This window comes from Neoarius graeffei, chromosome 23, assembly GCF_027579695.1.
Source record: "Neoarius graeffei isolate fNeoGra1 chromosome 23, fNeoGra1.pri, whole genome shotgun sequence".
NCBI lineage: Eukaryota > Metazoa > Chordata > Actinopteri > Siluriformes > Ariidae > Neoarius > Neoarius graeffei.
Genome location: NC_083591.1, coordinates 14,922,197 through 14,944,759, shown reverse-complemented (window position 1 = coordinate 14,944,759; position 22,563 = coordinate 14,922,197). Strand labels below are relative to the sequence as shown.

The following is a 22,563-nucleotide window of genomic DNA, read 5'->3' as shown; positions in this document are numbered from 1 at the left end:
CACCACGACGACACCCTGGTTTACATCACCCAAGCAAAACTTTGCTTTAAGAATTTTAGCTTGTCCAGACAGAAGGACTTCAAGGCTGGACACTGGACCAAACCTGTGCTTCAATTAGAGAATCTTTACATGCTGGAAAATTTAGACACATTATTTTTACTTGGGTCAATCTCCAATTGCCAGTCAGACAAAGACTGATTAACGACATGATAGAAGAGTGAAAAAAAAATTGGGCCATAAAACAGAGCTTTTTTATTTTGGAAAACATCAAGAAAAATGACAAACTATCCTATGATGTATAATACAGTTCCAGAGTTCTAACAAAGGAAGAAAATAAACAGAATCTTATCTATGTGGGCGTATATTTTTCTTCTTTAGATCCTCGGTATCACTGAACATCATGCTTTGCAGTGACATTTTGTTGAAAAATGTAAAAAGTTTCTCATACTCACTAGAAAGATGTGCTCACTTTGTGCTCGCCAATTAAAAAAAGTCATGCTGACAGGTTCATAAATTTTCTTGCATTTTTGTCAAAACTAACATTTAATCAGCCTTTTTGGCGGGTTGAGAAAGTTTATGAGACGACAACATATTGTGTGTCACTGATGTAACAATATTTCTAAACTCCATTTAGCCATTTCAACTTCCCGGGAAAAGGAAAATACATCATAGTTCTGGCATCACATGAAGAAGGCAAATGAAGTTTGATCTCTGTAGTATGATAATGTGATTTTCCTCCATATTCCCTTTTTTCTGACTCTTAAGAGAAACCAAATATTCCTTAAGTGTTCCTTAAATGGCAAGCTGACTCTGGAGCTAAAGCTGAACTCCTAGGATTTAACACACACACACACACACACAAAAAAAAAATAATAAATCATTAATACTATTAACACAGGTCAATTATATGAATCTAACAAAATCCCCGACGGTTTAATGAATCACCCACAAGTTTATCAGCTTCCTGAATTAAATCAATCGAGCAGCTTCTATTAATAAAATGTACCATGATTAAAAGGGGGAAAAAAATAATATTTAAGAAGCTGATCTTCATATCTTCATTATGCAGAGTCAAGTTCAGGCCACAGGACTTCCCATGAGCCTCTCCTGGCGCAGTGATAGGAGTCGATTCAGCCACAACTTCTCCGCCTCCTCTTTGTCTATGAATAACTGAGAGAGAGAGAGAGAGAGAGAGAGATCAGAACAACAGTTTGGGGGAAATTCTGACATGCTCAATGTTCCAAAGTTCACCAGCAGGTGTCACTGTAACTCTAGGTACCTCATAGTTCCTGGATATGAATTAATTTAGAACAGGGGATATCAATTTCAGCCTGAAGCTGCCACACCTGGCACAGTTTCAGTATGTCCCGAGTTCACCTCCTCATCAAGTGCTTCATGAGTGCTTGACACTATAGGGCAGGGTTCATCAACTGAAAGACAGAGTGGACTGATCCAAGCGTATACAATTATAACAGAGCTCATCTCATTATCTGTAGCCGCTTTATCCTGTTCTACAGGGTCGCAGGCAAGCTGGAGCCTATCCCAGCTGACTACGGGCGAAAGGCGGGGTACACCCTGGACAAGTCGCCAGGTCATCACAGGGCTGACACATAGACACAGACAACCATTCACACTCACATTCACACCTACGGTCAATTTAGAGTCACCAGTTAACCTAACCTGCATGTCTTTGGACTGTGGGGGAAACCAGAGCACCTGGAGGAAACCCACGTGGACACGGGGAGAACATGCAAACTCCACACAGAAAGGCCCTCGCCGGCCACGGGGCTCGAACCCGGACCTTCTTGCTGTGAGGTGACAGCGCTAACCACTACACCACCGTGCCGCCCTGTAACAGAGCTGATAAACTTTATAAAAAAAAAATCCATCTGTAGTTCACCGACTCTAGTCTTCTAAACGTCAGATGCTCTTGTATGGCTTATCCAAATCTCAGCGGACCAGAGATTAGCTACATTAGCTCACAAAGCAACATTTTCCCTGACTTGCATAGATTAAGCATTTTATTTACTCTAGCTGTTTTGATGAGTGAACTGAAGATATGGCTATTAAAGGAACAGTCCACCGTATTTCCATAATGAAATATGCTCTTATCTGAATTGAGACGAGCTGCTCCGTACCTGTCCGAGCTTTGCGCGACCTCCCAGTCAGTCAGACGCGCTGTCACTCCTGTTAGCAATGTAGCTAGGATCAGCATGGCCAATGGTATTTTTTGGGGCTGTAGTTAGATGTGACCAAACTCTTCCGCGTTTTTCCTGTTTACATAGGTTTATATGACCAGTGATATGAAACAAGTTCAGTTCCACAAATTGAAACGTAGCGATTTTCTATGCTATGGAAAGTCCGCACTATAATGACAGGCGTACTAACACCTTCTGCGCGCTTCGGCAGCGCATTGATACGGAGCTCAGATATCAATGCGCTGCCGAAGCGCGCAGAAGGTGTTAGTACGCCTGTCATTATAGTGCGGACTTTCCATAGCATAGAAAATCGCTACGTTTCAATTTGTGGAACTGAACTTGTTTCATATCACTGGTCATATAAACCTATGTAAACAGGAAAAACGCGGAAGAGTTTGGTCGCATCTAACTACAGCCCCAAAAAATACCATTGGCCATACTGAGCCTAGCTACATTGCTAACAGGAGTGACAGCGCGTCTGACTGACTGGGAGGTCGCGCAAAGCTCGGACAGGTACGGAGCAGCTCGTCTCAATTCAGATAAGAGCATATTTCATTATGGAAGTACGGTGGACTGTTCCTTTAAAAACAAAGTCCACGATGCAAATAGTGTTTGAGTATGCCTGGGCAGACATGTGTGTTTATTCTCCCCATGTCAAATTCAAAATGGATCTCTCTTATTTGTTCAGTGTCCATGACATAACCGTTTAAGACAAAGCCTCTTTTCAAATGTCTTATTTATATGCATAATCACTTAAGGTTAAGCTTTAAAAAATTAAACTATTAGTTGCTTTACTGGTGGCACGGTGGTGTAGTGGTTAGCGCTGTTGCCTCACAGCAAGAAGGTCCAGGTTCGAGCCTCATGGCCGGCGAGGGCCTTTCTGTGCGGAGTTTGCATGTTCTCCCCGTGTCCGCGTGGGTTTCCTTCGGGTGCTCCGGTTTCCCCGACAGTCCAAAGACATGCAGGTTAGGTTAACTGGCGACTTGTCCAGGGTGTACCCTGCCTTTCGCCCGTAGTCAGCTGGGATAGGCTCCAGCTTGCCTGCGACCCTGTAGAACAGGATAAAGCGGCTAGAGATAATGAGATGAGATGAGTTGCTTTACTGGACCTTTTCAAGCAAGGGATTTTATATAATTGGACCTTGAGTGCCATTGGTGTAAGGCATTGGGTCAGTATTTAAAAAAAAAAAAAACACCTAGCAAATGGTCCCTGTTTATGTTCTCTCCCAGCTCAACTTAAGCAAGCCATCAAGAACACCAAATACCTGATAAAATGTACACTATCTGAAGGTTCCTGGCAATGGGGTTGGAAAGCCACGGTACTAGAGCCAAGAATCCCTGCTTATGAGCATTTATTTCAGAAAGCGAGTACACTATATGGTAAAAGCTTGCAGACATCGGACCTTCACACCCATACGTGAGCCTTCGCCAAACTGTTGCCATAAAGTTGGATGCACACGACTGCATAGGATGCCATTATTTGTAATATCGTTACAAATTTCCCTTCACTGGAATTAAGGGGCCAAACCTGTTCCAGCATGACAATGCTCCTGTGCACAAAGCGAGCTCCATGAGGTTTGTGAAGGTTAGTGTGGAAGAACTTGAGTGGCCTTCAGAGAACCTTACCTCCACCCCCACTGAACATGTTTGGGATGAACTGGAACAGTGACTCACCCCAGGTCTCCTCATCCAACATCATCTCACTAATCCCCACAGTGATGCTCCAAAAACTAAAGGAGATCCTTCCCAGAAGAGTGGAGGACATAATAAGAGTACATCTGGAAGGGGATTTTTAACAAGCACATACAAGTGTGATGGACAGGTGTGCACAAACGTTTGGCAATATAGTGTATTTCAGCCAGTGGACTGATTCTAGATCCTTGTGATTCTCATCTCATCTCATTATCTGTAGCCGCTTCATCCTGTTCTACAGCGTCGCAGGCAAGCTGGAGCCTATCCCAGCTGACTACGGGCGAAAGGCAGGGTACACCCTGGACAAGTCGCCAGGTCATCACAGGGCTGACACATAGACACAGACAACCATTCACACTCACATTCACACCTACGGTCAATTTAGAGTCACCGGTTAACCTAACCTGCATGTCTTTGGACTGTGGGGGAAACCGGAGCACCCGGAGGAAACCCACGCGGAGAACATGCAAACTCCACACAGAAAGGCCCTCGCCGGCCACGGGGATCGAACCCGGACCTTCTTGCTGTGAGGCGACAGCGCTAACCACTACACCACCGTGCCACCCCTCCTTGTGATTCGTTTACAGTTTTATGTCCACAATTTAACTGTATCGCAAATTGATCCATGGCAAAATGTCAAATCCAAGATAGATAATACTGTGATGTTTTTACTGTTCGTTTATCTTCAGCAAGTACTTTATCCTGGGAAGACAGGATCATGGTGGAACCTGTCCTGGGAACACTGGGTGTGAAGTGGGAGTACATCCTGGATGTGATGCCAGTCCACCAGAGGGCACCATTCACACACTAATTCACACCTACCTGCATGCTTTTGGGAAGAGAAACCGGAGAACCCAGAGGAAACCCATGCAGATACCAATAATATGCACAGAAACTCCTGAGCTTGAGCTCAGGATCAAACCAAAGCTGTACGGCGGCAGTGTTTCCTGCTGTGCCACCACACCGCTCTATTGTAATTGTCATTTCATATCCATCCATTACCTGTAGCCGCTTATCCTGTCCTACAGGGTCGCAGGCAAGCTGGAGCCTTTCCCAGCTGACTACAGGCAAAAGGCGGGGTACACCCTGGACAAGTCGCCAGGTCATCACAGGGCTGACACATAGACACAGACAACCATTCACACTCACATTCACACCTACGGTCAATTTAGAGTCACCAGTTAACCTAACCTGCATGTCTTTGGACTGTGGGGGAAACCGGAGCACCCGGAGGAAACCCACGCGGACACGGGGAGAACATGCAAACTCCGCACAGAAAGGCCCTCATCGGTCGCTGGGCTCGAACCCAGGACCTTCTTGCTGTGAGGCGACAGCGCTAACCACTACACCACTGTGCCATCCTGTTATTTCATATAATTTTTTTGAATTATTAGTAGTATGTTCCATACAACGTAATCCTCTGCAATTACACATTTACAGATGAACAGAGATAAAACCAGTGAAGGGGAAACCTCCTGTACATTCACATCCAGTGAAGAAGGCTTAGTGGTCAAACCAGAAGGCTGACCGTTTGAATCTCAGAACTGCCAGAGGGCCACTACTGGGCCCTCGAATGGGATCATAACCCACAACTGTTTAGACTGTATCCGTTATTATAATTATCAGCCACTTTGGAGAAAAGCAGGAAGAAAGAAAAGAAAGCATGAGGAGAAACGGGTAATGCAAAGAGAACATAACGGATGACTACTGAATATGGAATTAGAACAAATAAGATAGATATCAGGATTTAACTGATAAACTTGGCTTGCTTATTATGTTTCAGTAGTCTGCTATCTGTAGCATTGCTGTTTAAATTGATATATATGCATCCTCTGTTCATTAATCCTGTTCACTGAGCTTGGCTTGTGTTCAGATGTCTTTTCATATTCAAAGTACGGCAGTGGAATGTAATTTTAAATTCCCTACAAGTACTCTCCCTAACACTGGCATCACTTGGTAATCTACTTACAGCCTTAATCCACTTTACGTATTTGGCTAAGATCTACTAATGGCAGACATCACAGATCAGAAGTCTATGTAACCCATTATAACAACTCTTTTATATTGTTTACGCACGCCAGTCTCGGTCTCTAATTGCCTGAGTTTGCTTCATATAAGACGCTCGCTGGCTTGATTTGATTTAAAAAGAGGGGAGGGAGAGCGACAGTAAATGCTATCGTATCCTAAGCGCATATGACAGCGTAATGCATAACAGTGATTTGGGTGTCAGCGTGAAAGCAGGATTTGAGTGATTCCCGCATTAGTTGGGCTTATGAGTTCCTTAAGTTTGGAAGTTGGAGACTCTTCCCCGGCGCTCATCAGTCTTTACTTTCATCCAAACAACACAAAAGGCGTGAAATCAAATCTGCGGATAGGAAAGAATGATCGCTTCCATCCCACACTGTGTATGTGTGTGTGCGTGTGTGTGAGAGACAGAGACAGAGAGAGTGTTAGTGTGTGGCGGCTCTGGGAGTGGAGATAAGTGTATCATTTATGTCGAGTTAAGGTTTTGCCTGTAGCATTTGCTGTAGGGCCTCTACTTTGTCACATGAGCCACACAAACACACACACACATGCTTCTGCTAATGCTCTCTGGATGCATGTTGCGTGGTCCCTCGTGTGTTATCTGCGTGTAGGACACACACACCAACACGGCCTCTGAGCTCTGCTAAAATTACTTGAAATTACAGTAGATACAGTAAAGCAGCGGCAGGCTAAATGATTGAATCATTACTGGCGATGGGGGGCTCGTGCGCCTCGGGCATATTGCTCGCATAGATCAGGCTGCGTGAGGCTCATCTGCATCCGTCACGCATAACCGAGTTTGCGACACTGCCACTGAGATGGAGAGAGCTTTCGCGGGAAATTCTGTCTGCAAATATTACAGACAGAATAAAACCCGTCAGAAAGTAGAGCCTTAAATACGACAGACTACTGCATGAATAATAATACAAAAAAAAAAGTTCAATGAGTGAATTTTGAATACAAACTGCTCGAAAAGATCAATGTTAAAAGAATCACAGAGAGATCTAAAATCACTGACAGACACACACAGAGAGAAAAATGAAAAAAGGCAAACCATGAACCTAAGGCTATACACTTACGCTGGGGTGAGCGAGTGTGTCGCTGTTACTGTACTTGATTGCAGTGGGAAAAGCGATGACTTCCTCTTTCACAGTGGGCGTGACACCAGACCCCGCCTCCTGGATTTCCACAGATTCAGTTACCTGTGAACAGTTTTGATTTTTCAGACATATTTTTAGTTATTTTAATTTTGGATTTTAGCTACAGGCACAGAATAAAAATTAGTTTGATCTTTTGAGAGGAATATATTAACACACCGTGGAAAAAAACTCTTTAGGCATCATCAATGGCCTACAAGTTAAAATTCAGAACTATTTAACTGGATGAACTGGAGACAAGTTTAAGAAAAAAAAAAAAGTGTATTCATGTCGACTCATGTTTGATTTTATTTTCCTGAATTTTTTTGTAATCTGTAAACAGTAAACAGATCTGTAATCTGTTTTACATTTTTCATTTAAATGTGGCGTTTTTCCTAGTTTACAATTTTTTTTTTCATGATCTATAATAACCCAGGAGAATACTAAACTATAGTAGGTTTTGATGTTTGGCCACATGATGGCACCGTCTGCACAGTGAGGACTCGACTGGAGGAAAGTGCATTCACACCTGTTCACATTCACGTACCTTGTGTACGCGAGGCACATGATCACTAATCCATACTACAATCGCTTTAACATCAGCTCAGGTACTGCAAAGATTAATATCCGGTTGCTAAGGGAGAAAGGTTTGGTACGCTGAACTACTACTATTGAATTCGTGTGTATTTGCCTGATGCAAGTCTTTCCACAAATCCTTTTGGAGAAATATCCAGATCAGCTCTCGACCCTGCTGTAATCTATCACTCCAGTCCACTCCACCTGTCCACTTTTTTTTGTCTTGGACGGTGGGCATCAGCGAACGCTGGGCTCTAATCTAATTGGGAATGTGAACGTGAGGCTTTGGTTGCGAGTGACTTCAGCACAGATTTGCGTGGGAACGGCTCGGACACTTTGGGGAGACGCTTTTCAGAACCCGGCTATTGTGTGCAAAGCGGAGCTCAAACGGCACTGAATGGGAATGATTCCGTTTGTCCGCAGACGAAATATGGGCCAGCGAGCGGCAAATCTAATCATGCCGATGAGGAAGGAGATGTGAGGCAAACGAAAAGCGAGAGGGAGGGGAAAGACAGTGGGAGAAGAACGGAGAGAAGAGCGCACCTTGGTGGCGTCCCGGGATGATTTGAAAGCCTGAGGAACAAAAGAGTCGCTCTCGATGGCCTCGATCTCCTTTATCCTCCTCACCTGCTCGGCAAGAGAGACCTCCTCTGCAAAGCAGGAAAAAACAGAAAGAAAGACATGAGGGCAGAGGAAAGGTCAAACTAACAAGAATGAAGGAGGGGGGAGCAGTAGGGACAATTTGATAAATGTCAACTTGTTGCACCTTCTCCTATACCAGTAACATATTACACACAAGAAAACAAATACACTGAAAGCAATTCGGAGCATCTCATTTAACTTCAAATCTGCTTCTTTGTATAATATGTATTTAAAAAAAAATACTCCTATGTAAAAACTTCAGAGTGAAAAAGTAAATCAAAACAGCAGTTTTAGTTATCTGAAAGGGAGAAAGAAGCTCAAAGACGATAATAATAATAATAATAATAATAATAATAATAATTTCATTGCACATCACCTGTCAGCTGATCCGCCAATCAATACGCACAGCTCTCCCTCCATTCTCCATCCCTCTGTCTGTCTGTCTGTCTCTCTATCTGCAGGAAGCTGCGTGTCTGTTTTCCTTTGCCGCAGGCTGTGCGGTTTTAATAAATCTACCTACTTTAATCCCATCATTGAACGAAAGTGGCTCAGTTGTAAAGAAGCGCAAATATATTTGGCGTGATCTCTCTCTCAACACACCGACTGTTTCTTTCACATGCGTACATCCTCACTGGCATGTTAATGAGACGAATTAATTCCACACATTAACTAGGACTGTCACAACACATCTTCCTGCTCTACTTGTTTAATGAATAAATGAATATTTGCTCTGGCTTTTATGCGGTTAGCAGCAGTGATGGTGGAAGAACCCTGGCTGCTGTAAACACACTGCTTACACACACACCTATTATCTGACTAGCAACATGGACTCTTCTGACTGATGATCGTCGGTTAATATAATTATACAGTATGTATATCAGCCATAACATTAAACCCACCTGCCTAATATTGTGTCTCCCTTGTGCCACCAAACCAGCTCTGATCCGTTGAGGCACAGACTCTATAGAACCTCTGAAGGTGTGCTGTGGTATGTGGCACCACAACCTTGATCCTTTAAGTTCTGTAAGTTGCGAGGTGGGGCCTCCATGTTTGTGCAGCACATCCCACAGACTCTCGATCGGATTGATATCTGGGAAATTTGGAGTCCAAGTCAACACCTTGAACGCTTCGTCATGTTCCTCAGACCATTCCTGAACAATTTTTGCAATGTCAGGTCGCATTATCCTGCTGAAACAGGCAACTGCCATTATGGAATACCATTACCATGAAGGGGTGGAGTTGGTCTGCAACACGTTTAGTTAGGTTGGACGTGTCAAAGTAACATATACATGAACACCAGGACTCAAGGTTTCCCGGCAGAACATTGCCCAGAGCATCACACTGCCTCCACCAGCTTCCCATAGTGCATCCTGGTGCCATCTCTTCCACAGGTAAGGGACACACACCCGGCTGTCCACATGAAATACAAGAAAACGTGATTCATCAGACCAGACCACCTTCTTCCACTGCTCCATGGTCCAATTCTGATGCTCACGAGCCCACTGTAGGTGCTTTCAGTAGTGGTCAGGGGTCAGCATGGGCACTCTGACCGGTCTACAGTTACACAGCCCCATAGGCAGCAATCTGCAGTGCACTGTGTGTTCTGACACCTTTTACATAGTCAGCATTAAATTGTTTAGTAATTTGTGCTACAGAGACCCTTCTGTGGGATCGGACCCTGTTGCCAGTTCATGGATTGTCCTTCCTTGGACCACTTTTGGTAGGTACTAACCACTGCATACCGGGAACAACCAAAAAGACCTGTCATTTTAAAGATGCTCTGACCCAGTTGTCTAGCCATCACAATTTGGCCCTTGTCAAAGTCACTCAGATCCTTGCCCATCATCTTTCCTGCTTCCAACGCATCAACTTTGAGAACTGCCTGTTCACTCGCTTCCTAATATATCCCACCATAATAGGCGCCATTGTAATGAGATAATCAATGTTATTCACTTCACCCGTCACTAGCTTTTTTTTTTTTTTTTTTTTTAATGTTATGGCTGATCGGTGTATGTGACTTCACAAATGGGTTGCTGGTTAAACTGGTTCCTATTCATATTGTACGTTTCATTTCTCTCTACATGTGATCACCTATAACTGTACATTCAGCTTGGTTTCAATTTATGTTCATCTTTTTGAGTATGATATTGAGATTTTTGATCCCAAAGAAGACCTAAGAAACTGTTGTGTATTATCATGAAGTGGATAATAGTCTGCAACGCTTTTGTGTCAAAAAAAAAACCCAAACACCAACTTGGCTCATTTTTAGTCTGAGATTCAGAAATTTAGTTTAAAAGCTGATACATGACATCCATTTATTTGGATCCCTCTTTAGTGACGGGGTCATTTGTGCAAAACATGTTAAACATGTTTTAATAGATGTATATTAGGTCAGATAAAGTAGAATATCTTTCACAATATGCAAAAAAAAAAAACCCTGAATAGTATTCAAACAGAGGAACTCTATGGAAGCTAAAAAGAGACCAAGATTTCAATGTTAAAAGCTACTGAATTCTTTATAATGAAATCGAAATGCCTTCGAATTCAGCGCTAAAATTTATTGCTTCAAAAACCACACATCTGTATTTATTTGCTTTGAATTATCCCCCTTGAAATTTTAAGCAGTTTATTTCAGTGTTGCGAGATTAAAAAAAAAAAAGTCTACTTTTAAACAGGTTTTTCCAGTGTACAAAAATTCATATATTTTTCCAGAAAATTTGTTCTGACAGCGCAAAAGTATATGCAAATTTACACACAGGTACACAGACGCACACCAGTCCAGTCAATGTTCAGTACTGACAGCTGTGAGAATGATTGTGTGTGTGTGTGTGTGCACGAGAGACAGAGAGAGAGAAAACAGTCTCCCAAAATAGTGTTCATTACTTCAAGAGTTTAGGAGAACAAATTTAAAAAAAAAAAAAAAAAACAACCACTGCCACAATATCCTCCAGCAGCCTGTCCTTCACATGACAGCAGCCCGGTGCCCAGTGCCCCTCAATCACCCCTGATATTAATCCCAACTCTGTGTGTGTGTGTGTGTGTGTGTAGCATCTTAATAACTGATACACCAACACAAAGAAACGAACACCAAGCCTGTGCGCATCGGTGACAACCTATCCTCAGCCCGGGATTCTATAAAAGCCTCATGCTTTTTGACAAACACATTATTGGTAGATAAAATGACTTCCATATGCTGTTTGTCAGATGTCAGTAGGGAAAGATATGTATTTCATAGGAAAATCAAAAATAATGGACTCTGTGAGTAGGGGCCCGGTTGAGACACAGACAGCGGGAAATCGATAGCGCAGCCGGAGAAAGACCAGTGGCAGCCGCCGTCAGCGCAAAGCCAGGTCAACGTTGATATTTAATATTGACACATTATCCCGGACATTCATTTAGAGATCCGAGTCCATCATCACTGCATTAACCCCAATGCAAAAATACAAGTACGTAACAACTGACAGAACTACAGAAGATGGAATGTGAGAACAAAAAAAAAAATCAAATAAAAACTATAAGATGCTTTAAGTTGTGTACAGGGCTTTTCCCAATCCTTATGCAAGCTTTCTTTTTTCCATATCCCGAGGTTCTGTGAATTCCATTTCCAGTGTGTAACATCACTTTGGGTTTTGGACATGCTTCTAGGCATGTATAAATGTTAAAACAAGCGTGAATAATTAAAGCAGCTAAAGGCAAACTGGCCCAAATAGTCAAACAAGACATCAAAATCAATAAATTATTGAGGGTTCTAAGAAGTGCTTTGTCTTTCTCATAGACAGAAAAAGATGGATAAAGCTGCAGGCAAACTCGGCCGACCTTTCCAATCAGGAGTCTACAATCAGGAAATTATGGCGCGGTTTGTCTTTCATACGAGGAAAGAAACAGGAAGCTTGGCAGCACTTTCCCAGCAGAGGGAGGTGTTGAACAGCTGAATGCCTCGTGTCTGTCCTCTGCATCCTCACACGTTCCTAGATGATGTTTTTCCATTAAAAAAGTGTCGCACTGTTTCCAGAAAAGACTTTTCTCTGGATTTTCCAGGGCACAAAATAATCAAGTGCAGAAGAACAGATTCACTTCAGTCATGTGCTGTGTATTACATAAAATTAGTGATAACATGAGTGGTTCCATGATTAGAGTGCCACTGGGTTACAAATACCATAGAACGATAAAACACAGGTGAAGCATCCTTCACAACAACACGTGCGCATGTTTCGGATAAATGACTTGAGAAGGCCGTAATAAAATCTCTAAGTGCTTTAGAAAACAGCATTTTGTCCATCCCAACCCACTTGTAATCTCATCATTAAAATACTTTATTATTAGAAACCATACTATTCTCACATCCATGTTCGAACCATCCCTTTTCACGACTCGTCCAATATATTTTCATGTCCCACAACTCTCTTTCAACCTCATTACGTGAACACATTTAACCCTTACAAAATGCAATGACATGTTGAACTGGAAATTGCATCATCCAAATGATCTCTCTTATTATTATTTTCATTTTTTACTGATATACAGTAGTGTCTGATCAGGTACAACCCAGTTACCCAAATTTTAGATTGAAACTAACTTATTATTAAAAATAACAGCAACAATAAATACAAATTGTAAGCATTAGAATATCCTTAATCTCAATGCTATTATCATGGACGCTCGGTAACTACATTCTGCGTATTTGCTGAAAAATTCTATGCTAAAAAATGTCAACCCTGTTAAATCATTAATCATTTAAGAGCAACATGCAGTCTGTCGGTCAGCGCAGAAACTTTGCAGAAGAAAAATGTAGAAATGTTGATTCTTGAGGTGAGTTTAAGAAAATATTAGAATACGAAAAGCCTTATGATGTTAAGCATATGGACAAAATCACAAGACATACAATCCAAATACTTTCAAACTGCAAACTCTGAGGCACAAAAACACTAATATGACCAACAAAAATGGCCAACGCCTTCTCCGGCTCCTTAACACATTCCTCAAACCCGTTCCCAACGTGTCCGCTCATGGAGCGCTGAATAAGAAAACGAGCCGCATCAAGTGTGCTGGAACTCAAAAACGGAAGCTCAACAGGACCCCGTTTCCAGTGGAACTGAATCGGTTACCACTCAGTTATCTGCTTTTTAAACTTCCCTTGCTTTCACTTATGTAAACCCACAAGTTTAGGTTTCTGCTGTAAATCCTTCCAGCTACTTCCATCTATGAGCAGTTTCATCATTCGGTATGATAAAATAGTGATAATTCAGTGCTTACTTGAAATTCCATCCCAGGGAATTGAGGATATTGTGAAAAAGTGTTCATCCCAGGACACTTATTCACAATATACTCAAATAGGGCATCCTTTCAACACGCTGTTTATCTTTCCTTCCACTTCTACACCTGTCCACTGTAATGATTTATAAATTACGCTAAACACCGTCACACAGAAGAGGACGGGCTCCCACTTGGGTCTTCCTCGTGTCGCCGTCACCTCTGCCTTGCTCATTAGTGATCTCAATCTACATATGTTAATACAGTTCCATACTTTTACACTTTCGGTATGTTTCTGCGCCTGTGCAGGAAACCTGTGACACGTGAGCGAGTGTCAGGAGACGGAAAAGCGAGGAAGAAATAAGACTGTTTCACTGCGCCTGATTAATTCTCGTAATTGAATGCATTAGCTCCACAAACTCAATTACCGCTGATCTCGTCGTGGCTGAGAAATAAATAAGGAAATAAATAAATAAGTGCCAGTCATCAGGCAGTTGGTTACGGATGGCTGTAAATTTAAAAGGGCTTTAGAATGTCATGAACTTCAATTAGGTGGTGAGAAAGACGGTAAAACAAGGCTTAATGATGGCATTGCTCCTGAGGATGAAAGCAACCAAAAAGCACTCTAAATAAACACACACACAGTAATAAGACAGTGGATGTGGAAGGAGAAGCAGTACTCAACCCCAGGACCTGTGTGTTGCGCTTCTCCAACCTGGATTTTTAAACAGAATCATACACCAACACACCAATACACACACAAGTGACTCAGTCTCCTGCCCTCTCCTCTACCCTCTCCTCGCCAGGCCGAGATATGTAATTCAACGCTCAATTGAGCCCCTCCTGTCTCTGTGGAGAATCTTTTTGCCTGCTAATTGATAGAAATTAAGCCATTAATCAAGCCACCGGCCCATCATTCAAGCCGGAGAAGATGAATACAAACTTTCATAACAACCACCTTCCCCATTTTGGGCCTCATTAGCATTAATTTTTAATGCAATTATGCTATTCTTTTACGCTGAGCTCATAAATTACGGCTCTTTTGTTGCCGGCTGGCCTTGTAAAAGCCCGAGTGAGGCTTTGTAGTCTGAGCTTTAAGGCAATTACTGGCTTCTTCGCTCTTTTATCCCGCTGCATTTCCAATAACCTTCCATCTAATGATTTATCCCGACGAGCCCCCGACACCCACCCAGAGCTCGACTTCTCCCATTAGCACCCGTCTTATTTATCTGTTCCAATCTGAAGTCTAAATAAAGACTGTGTCCACTCCTGATGGAGAGTGTGGTGGAGGCTTTGAGGAATTGGAGTAGGGAGGAAGAAAGCAGCAGCCTTGATTTTAACTGAAGGCCTGCGGGCATAACTCAGAAGTGAAACCAAGTTTGGATGTGATCTTTGCATTATGTACATTTTGACAGAGACAGAACAATGCCGAACTTTTTTTTTTTTCCTTCTTTTTTATTGCGTTATCAGATTACATCTTTTCAGCTTCAGGAGATTACGCTAGCTACAAAATCAATCTAATTAAAATTAATTTTCGGGAACACGCAGTGAAGTTTATACAACAACATACAGGATTTAGATCCAAGCTGTACGTTCTGATATAGCCTCATGGTTTTGTGAGCAGATGAGGTGGTTGTAAACAATGCAGAGCAAATGAAAAAGGTGTCTGATTTGGAGGAAGGTAATAGTTTTTGACTGCATTGATTAGGCGAGCTGGCAGCTTCCGATGCTATCCCTGAAAATGCATCAAGTGTGTAATGAGCAGCTATTAGGGCCATCGATTTGCTGATTTCAATTGATAGCTACCAGGCCAAAGCGGCACATCAATATTTGCATAACTAATACCCTGCTGCTGGCGGCCTTGACAAATGAGATCTCAATAGAGAGAGAGAGAGAGAGAGAGAGAGAGAGAGAGAGAGAGAGAGACGGGAAGGCATGTGATGTTGTGAGGCCTGTTTCTGGCATAAATGAGGTCTGAATGAGGATCACACACACAAAACTGTCTTGCACACAGCTGACATAACTCATCAGTGGTCCTGATTTGGCGTGCGCTGTGATATAGACACCTCCCTCCATCCCTCTGCTGTTTAGCGTAGGGTCACTTATGAGGACACAGTGGCAGCTCGTGCCAGATGCCACTCGTATCCCCAGAGAGGAAAACCTGAACACAGCGATATGAATGATGTGCGTTTGTGTACGTGTGCTGGTGTCCATGGAGGTGAACATCAATGTGCAACATGTGCAAGCGCTGCACCACAAGACTGCTTTAATCTACATTACATTTCCTGATTGTTCAAAGTGAAATGACGCTAGCAGGTTCATGACCCAAAGCAAGCCTCACAGATGAACACACTGACTCGTTCATGCTCCGCCATGGTTCAGGATTGTGGGACTCGCTGGAATAAATAAAATAAAATAAAATAAAATAATGCTTGCTCTATTCACTGTATCTGTGGGGTATGTATGATCAGATACTTCACATGTAGCCAAAAGTCTCCCTTCTGGAAAAAAAAAAAAAAAAAATCATCCTGTCTCAAAGATTTGGAGCTTAATTTCCAAACGCCTTAGGATCCCATGACGATCACATGATCTTCAGGAAAATAAATTCCACAGACCTCCACCTCAGTACAAATTTACTTCATGAACACTATTAAAATGTGTCAAACAATAGTTGTTTATTTATTAGTGCCATATAGCGTTCTATTCCTGAAAGTTCACTTGCACAAGATATTCAATCCAAGTTGACGACGGCTGATTTTTAGATGACTGAATGAATAGATTTTTGACTTACTGAGGTTTGGATTAAACCAACTGAATTCAAGTCACCGGTCAAATAAGCTAACAGCTAGAAGAGCTCAATAATGGATATTACATCTTTGATAACGGTGGGCTGGTAGTCCACTAGGTTTAATGTACCTGATGGAGTCTGGTGCAGTCTTTAAATCTTTGTGGACTGGTGTGTTAGTGTGTTGAACAGAAGCGAACAGAACTTCTCGGCTTCTCCTACTTTTTAATGCGGTGTTGCATAAAACTCCATAAAAACATGTACGAAATCCTCTCGTTTTGTTTTAACCACTGATTGACAGAATTTTACAACTGCCCTTCAGATGACTCCCGGAGTCTGTAACATAAATGCATCACCTCAGCATCACCTAATACACAGGGAGTGCTTAGAACACAACACCAGGACTGCTCTGGGCACCCTGCTCTTGAGTACGCTGAGTTTTATGGTGTGACACAATCTTTCGTCAGGGAATGAGTGGGAACGCTTACTGGACGTTGCACTGAAAGTTGAAAATGAAACGATCTCAGAATGATATGGCACTGGGCCAAACTGCTACTTAAAGCCTACTTATTGTTGAATTGTAATAATAGTTGTTAGAAAAATAAAACGTGACTTTACAACAAAAATCCTAGCCCATGGTAGCGAACAGGTCAACACCATAAAAGCACAACTAATAAACAGCACGAATGAGGAAAAGCACATTTCTATTGACTCGTATCACCGAGGTTCATAAATTTACAGGTCATGCAGATAAAGGAAGCGCAAAAAGTGAAAGAAACTTTTGCCAGAAGCAGCAATCGTCCATGCCCAATGCCCCGACCCGGTAAACTGGCTTTTCTCAGGGATGAGAATGGGACATTTAAAAAAACTCTGAAATGTCTGCCAACTTTCTCACACACACACATTCATATATATATATATATATATATATATGAATGTTTTCAAATTCAGTGATGGTTTAAAACGTTCATAAACTTACTTTTATAACATTTAATAATCCCTAGTACTTATTAATCACTAATTCATAAGTAGTAATGATTAATAATCAATAATAATTACTATTACTACTAATTATTATTAGTGGTTGTTAATATTATTCTTATTATTATATTAACAACACTGTTGTAGATGATAAGTAACAAAACTAAAAAACTTTTTGTACAAATTATTTATACTGTACTATATTTAGAATTATTGTATTTTCTGGAGTTCTTTTTAATTGAGTTTTTTATTTATATATTTATATTAAACTTGGTACAATAAACAAATGTTAATTATGTAAAAAAAATGATGCTAATCATTATTATTATTTCCTATAAGCCCCATTTTCCACCTGACTCTTGTGCGCATGCGCGAACCCCCCTGCGTTTCACTCCGGAGCGCTTGACCTCTAACACACGCGCGCGCGCCTCGTGTCCGTGAAAAGCCAGTTTCCCAGTGGGCGTGTCCCCAGCGCTGCGTTACCGTCTTTAAACACATTTGTGCGATCCAGCGCTTTTTATCGCAAACGATTCTCCTCCTTATTTTGGGGGTATTTGTCATCCCCCAACCACTTGTCGTTAAACAGACATCTTCCCATAATTATCAACGCTTTCTCGCGCCCGCGCAAGCTACCTGCGCATCTCTCACTCTTCACAACCACCCCACCACACCGCACTGCCTCCAGTAGCCGCCTAACGTTAGCTCTTGATCTACGGAACGCACAGAACCAGTGCTGCCCCCAAAAGGTGCGCAGGTCACTTTTAAAATTACAGTTAAAAAAAATACCCCAAACCAGATGGGGACATTTCACTCGTTCGGTCCAATATTAAATTTAATACCTCCCTTTCGAAAATTCCAGTCATTCCAAACAATTTAAGACGTTTTTAGGCCTTGAAAACCGAAAGTTGTATTTAAGACTTTTTAAGGACCCGCGGGAACCCTGGCCTCGCCTTGCGCCGACCCCTACCCCCCTCGAAATTTTCTCAACGGATTTACACGTTTCACAAAAATGACATTTTCAGTGGGAAAAACTCGGAATTCCGCGGATCCGCGGAAAATTCTCATCCCTGTTTTCTGCTTCCAGTTTGATTGCTGATTTATCTGAGAAAGCAGAAAAGCGTCATTTTTAGGTTTCGAAATCGTAAATGCTACAGCTATTGTATAAATGTTGGCACCTCTATGTTTGACCTGTCATTTGATTTGATCGTACTCGGTGCAAACCTCAATAATGCAAAAAGTTAATTCAAAAAATTAATTACATAAGTTGCAAGTGAAGTATTCAGGAAAAGAAATAGTCAAAATATTATTGTGCACACTTGGATAATATGGCGAATATCTGAATAGTTGGATTTTTAATTGATTTTTTTCCCTAATAAACAGCAGCCTATTTAACCAGTGTGCCAGAGGTGGCACTTAAACTGAATGTTTTGTATGTCTAAGAGAGAGACATGGCTAATAAGGTCCAGCTGTGTAAGTGCAGGGTGAGTGTCCATAGATGGCCTCATGTACCTGCAGTGCATCACAGTGCCGCGTTCCTGATTTGCACTGTCGTGTGTGTGTGCGCACGTGTATGTGTGTGTAAATCCTCCTAAGATCCCCTAATAGCCCTGCAACTTGCTTCTTGCTCTTTAAGTGGGCGTACATCCAGAAAAGGCCTTTTTACCTTCCTTGTGCTCTTGTAATGCAATACATTAACAATATTAACTGATATTCAGTAACAAAGCAACTGCAATAACAGCAGATTGATTGGACATCCAGATTCGCACACACCAAGATATTTGCCAGTTAAACTAATATAGTGCGTCTGTGCAAGTGGACTGCATGTTACTGACCTGCTGTAATGCTCTGCTCGGCCAGATGTCATATAAAAGATGCATTAAGGCTCCTTTCAAAATAAGGGGAAGACTGAGAGGAAAGGAAAGTGAGAGATTAAATGAAGGCAGAGGAAAAGTGCACAGCTTTCGGTTTTCTGCTCGGTAGCCGTTTCATAAATAACTCCGCAATTAGAGAAACACCACAGCAACTAATTACTTAATTGGAGAAGGCCTTTAAAATAAAAATGAGGTCATCGGGCTTCAGGGAAATGGGCAATTACACAGCGTCACTCCTCCTGCTTTACTGTTACGGACGGAACGGTGGTGTAGTGGTTAGCACTGTTGCCTCACAGCAAGAAGGTTCTGGGTTTGTGTGGAGTTTGCATGTTCTCCCCGTGTCTGTGTGGGTTTCCGCCGGGTGCTCCGGTTTCCCCCACAATCCAAAAGACATGCGGTTAGGTTAACATAGGCTTGAGCAAGGGCATCTAACCCACAACTGCTCCCTGGGTGCTGCAGCATACCGTAGCTGCCCACTGCTCTGGGTAAGTGTGTGTGCTCACCGAGTGTTCACTGCTTCAGATGGGTTAAAAGCAGAGGTTAAATTTCACTGTGTGTTCAAGTCTGTGCTTGTGACAAATAAAGGCTTCTTTTACAAAAACATCTAGGTAGACTAAGACCTACAGAAACGCATAATAGCCTACTTTCCAGTTTCTTTTCTTGCCCTTCTTATGATCTGAGCCTCAATCTTTATCTGAGGATCTAGGACAGGCGGAGAAGCTCACGGCCTCGGAAGTTTAAATAATAAAAACAGTAGCGGCCCTGGGAACTCCAGTCTGCCTATAATCAAAGGAAAACAAACAAACAAACAAAAAATCTTTAACACGTTAGTGTTGTGGAAATTTATGGAGGAGGAACCAGTAATGTGTTTGTATGATACAGAGCCGATATTGTGATAGTGCAAAAAAGATAAATACATTATAATTTGTAGAGATGAGCGAGAAGACACTTGATTAACGAACATGCTATTTATAGTATTTATGCAAAGGCTCCAGCAGATTCATTTTACACACATATCGTAATCTACGGGTTAAATATTTCCGTAAAAATTAAAATGGATGCCCTCGGCTTGGTCCAACCTGACACTACTCCAAAAAAGGTGAAAAGTGCAACAACAGCAACAGCTATAGCCACTCGCTGAGTGACATTTAACATGTGTGCACCATGGTTACCCGCTGCGTGACCCTTCACCCCAGCGTGTCCCAATGTGATACCCAATCACAAAGACTGCCCACCTTCCCAAGTGTGTGTGTGTGTGTGTGTTTAGGACCACCGGCCACTTCTTGATGAGGTGAGAATGAGCCCACCACCCACACACGGCTCATAACAGTGAGCCCTGTGGAATTCCTCTCATTCCCAGACCATAAATACAAAAGGTCCCTCAGACACCCTTACACACATTCTCACATAGCCGTTCATGCTATCGCAAAAGCCCCCTGGGCACAGATGGTAAAACTCTCGGTAGTAACCCAAGGCGTGCGTGATAGGACATGCATGTTGCGTGTGTGGAGAGCAGCGACGTTTGTCCTCATGTCACTCAAATCACTGTACACTGCTAGCACCTGGGTAGCGAGATAAATAAACTACAGTGCTGGATCTAAGACCACCCATTTATTCACAAATCAGATGTCTTGCTGCTAAATATGCAGAGGTGTAAAGAAAAAGGTAATACTTGTATGTAAACTGCAAGAGTGCCAAGGACCGTCAGAATGAGTCCAAATCCATGTTTCCACTTTGTGTCAGTTGTGGACTAAACATCTGTGCTGTTATTTTTGGGTACTCGCCTTTAGCAGCATGGTGAATATGAACACGTGTGAATATGTGGAACCAAAAAAGAAGGAGAAGGGTTCACAGATGGTGAACCCATTGGTACTGCCATTGATAGTCACCACATTGCTGCTGCTGCTGCTTCTTCTAACACACATTATAGTGGTACAGCATGCGTCAATGCCACGCTATTAATCTACTTGACGAGCTAACTAACCTCACCACGTTATTACATTACATTGGTGCATTCACTTGGATAATTTTCCACCCTTAAAATAATCTGTACCCGATCTGAATCAATTACAACTCGGCTGTCTATCATCTGATCAGTTTGAACAGTTTGTCTAATAGCAAACAAAGCATTAAATGCAATGTCGCACACTCTGGCGCCTCACAATCATCTACGATACTTGCGGGAAGTCACGTGAGATGACAAGATTGTGCCATTCTCTTCTTTGCACTGAAATCAAACAGCAGAAGAGAGTGTGTGTGTGTGTGTGTGTGTGTGTGTGTTTGGGGGGATACTTAATCACCCACCACATCTTTTCAAAAAAAGGTAGGCCAGAGGTTTAACTTTAAATTTGCAGTGATGAAAAATCAATAAAAAAGGTAATTGCTTGGCTTATCACTGTGCTGGGGAACAAATTGGGAGGAGAGGACAAGCACTGTGTGGATTTGGTCACAATGTGCTCCCCACCCTCCCCTTCCCTTCCTGGGTTCAGCAAGCCAGGAGCAGGAAAAGGTCCCCGCGTGATAATTAAATCTTCCACGGACTGATTTTCTGCCAAATTTATTTCCCCTGGGTCCCCAACTCTGATTCAGTGCTTACAGGCCAGGCATAACTAATCGCTTCAGTGTGGGGCACTGTGGACAGGCACAGGGGACGCAGTCATTCCGGTTACAAAGGGATGAAACGTGGCGGCCTTGCTAAGACAAAACTAGCCTGGTAGATTATAAAATATGGATTTCAACACTAATTAGTTGAAATGAATGGTTTAGGGAGAAAAAACAAGCAGATTTTCCTCCAAGTGAAGTTCAATGATGAATCAAGACATGTCCAAAGGTTGCTTTAGTAATAAAGGCTTATGATCATCAATTAGCTACGAACAAAAATCATTACACACTAAAGCTATCCACGATTTTCAGTCCCAAGCTGAACTGACAATCTCATGTTGACTGACCTGTGTGTTTGACACGATGATGGCAATCTTTAATCAAACACTTATTTTTGTTCATGCACAAATGCTATCGCTTAAGGAGAGTGTGTGGTTTTATCCAGAAACATTTGTTTGACATGAAAACATTTTAAAACCTAAGCCTATGAGGACTGTTCAGTCATCGATGTCACATTTGGTTATTATGTCATAAGAAGATATGAACTGTCGAGGCCTTTGAATGAGAACGTCCTACATGCCAACACGATAAAAGTCTGGAAACGAACCTACGGACGGATGGGTGCCGTCACTGATCAGCAGGCTAATGGCTAACGATGCTGTTACTTGAGCGAAATGGGAAATCAATATGAGCACATTTCTCTTAAATGAAACATCACCAGGGATGCTTTCCTTTCCTATTTCAGCACAACAATGACCAAATAAGCCGACAACGGATGACCGGTAGAGCGTGAGGCCATTCACTACA

General features: G+C 42.2%; 1 protein-coding gene across 3 annotated transcripts in view; it reads right to left on the bottom strand.

Moving 5' to 3' along the window:
• Positions 1 to 229: 229 nt before the first annotated feature.
• rsrc1 (arginine/serine-rich coiled-coil 1) overlaps positions 230 to 22,563 on the bottom strand; it is a 258,504-nt gene continuing 236,170 nt past the window's right edge. For all 3 annotated transcript variants that reach the window (XM_060905828.1, XM_060905829.1, XM_060905830.1), the window contains 3 exons: positions 8,170 to 8,276; positions 6,994 to 7,116; positions 230 to 1,170 (listed from right to left, as the gene is read on the bottom strand). In XM_060905828.1, coding sequence (XP_060761811.1) covers positions 1,078 to 1,170; positions 6,994 to 7,116; positions 8,170 to 8,276 — 323 coding nt within the window. In that variant the 3' untranslated portion in view covers positions 230 to 1,077. The remainder of the gene's footprint in view (positions 1,171 to 6,993; positions 7,117 to 8,169; positions 8,277 to 22,563) is intronic.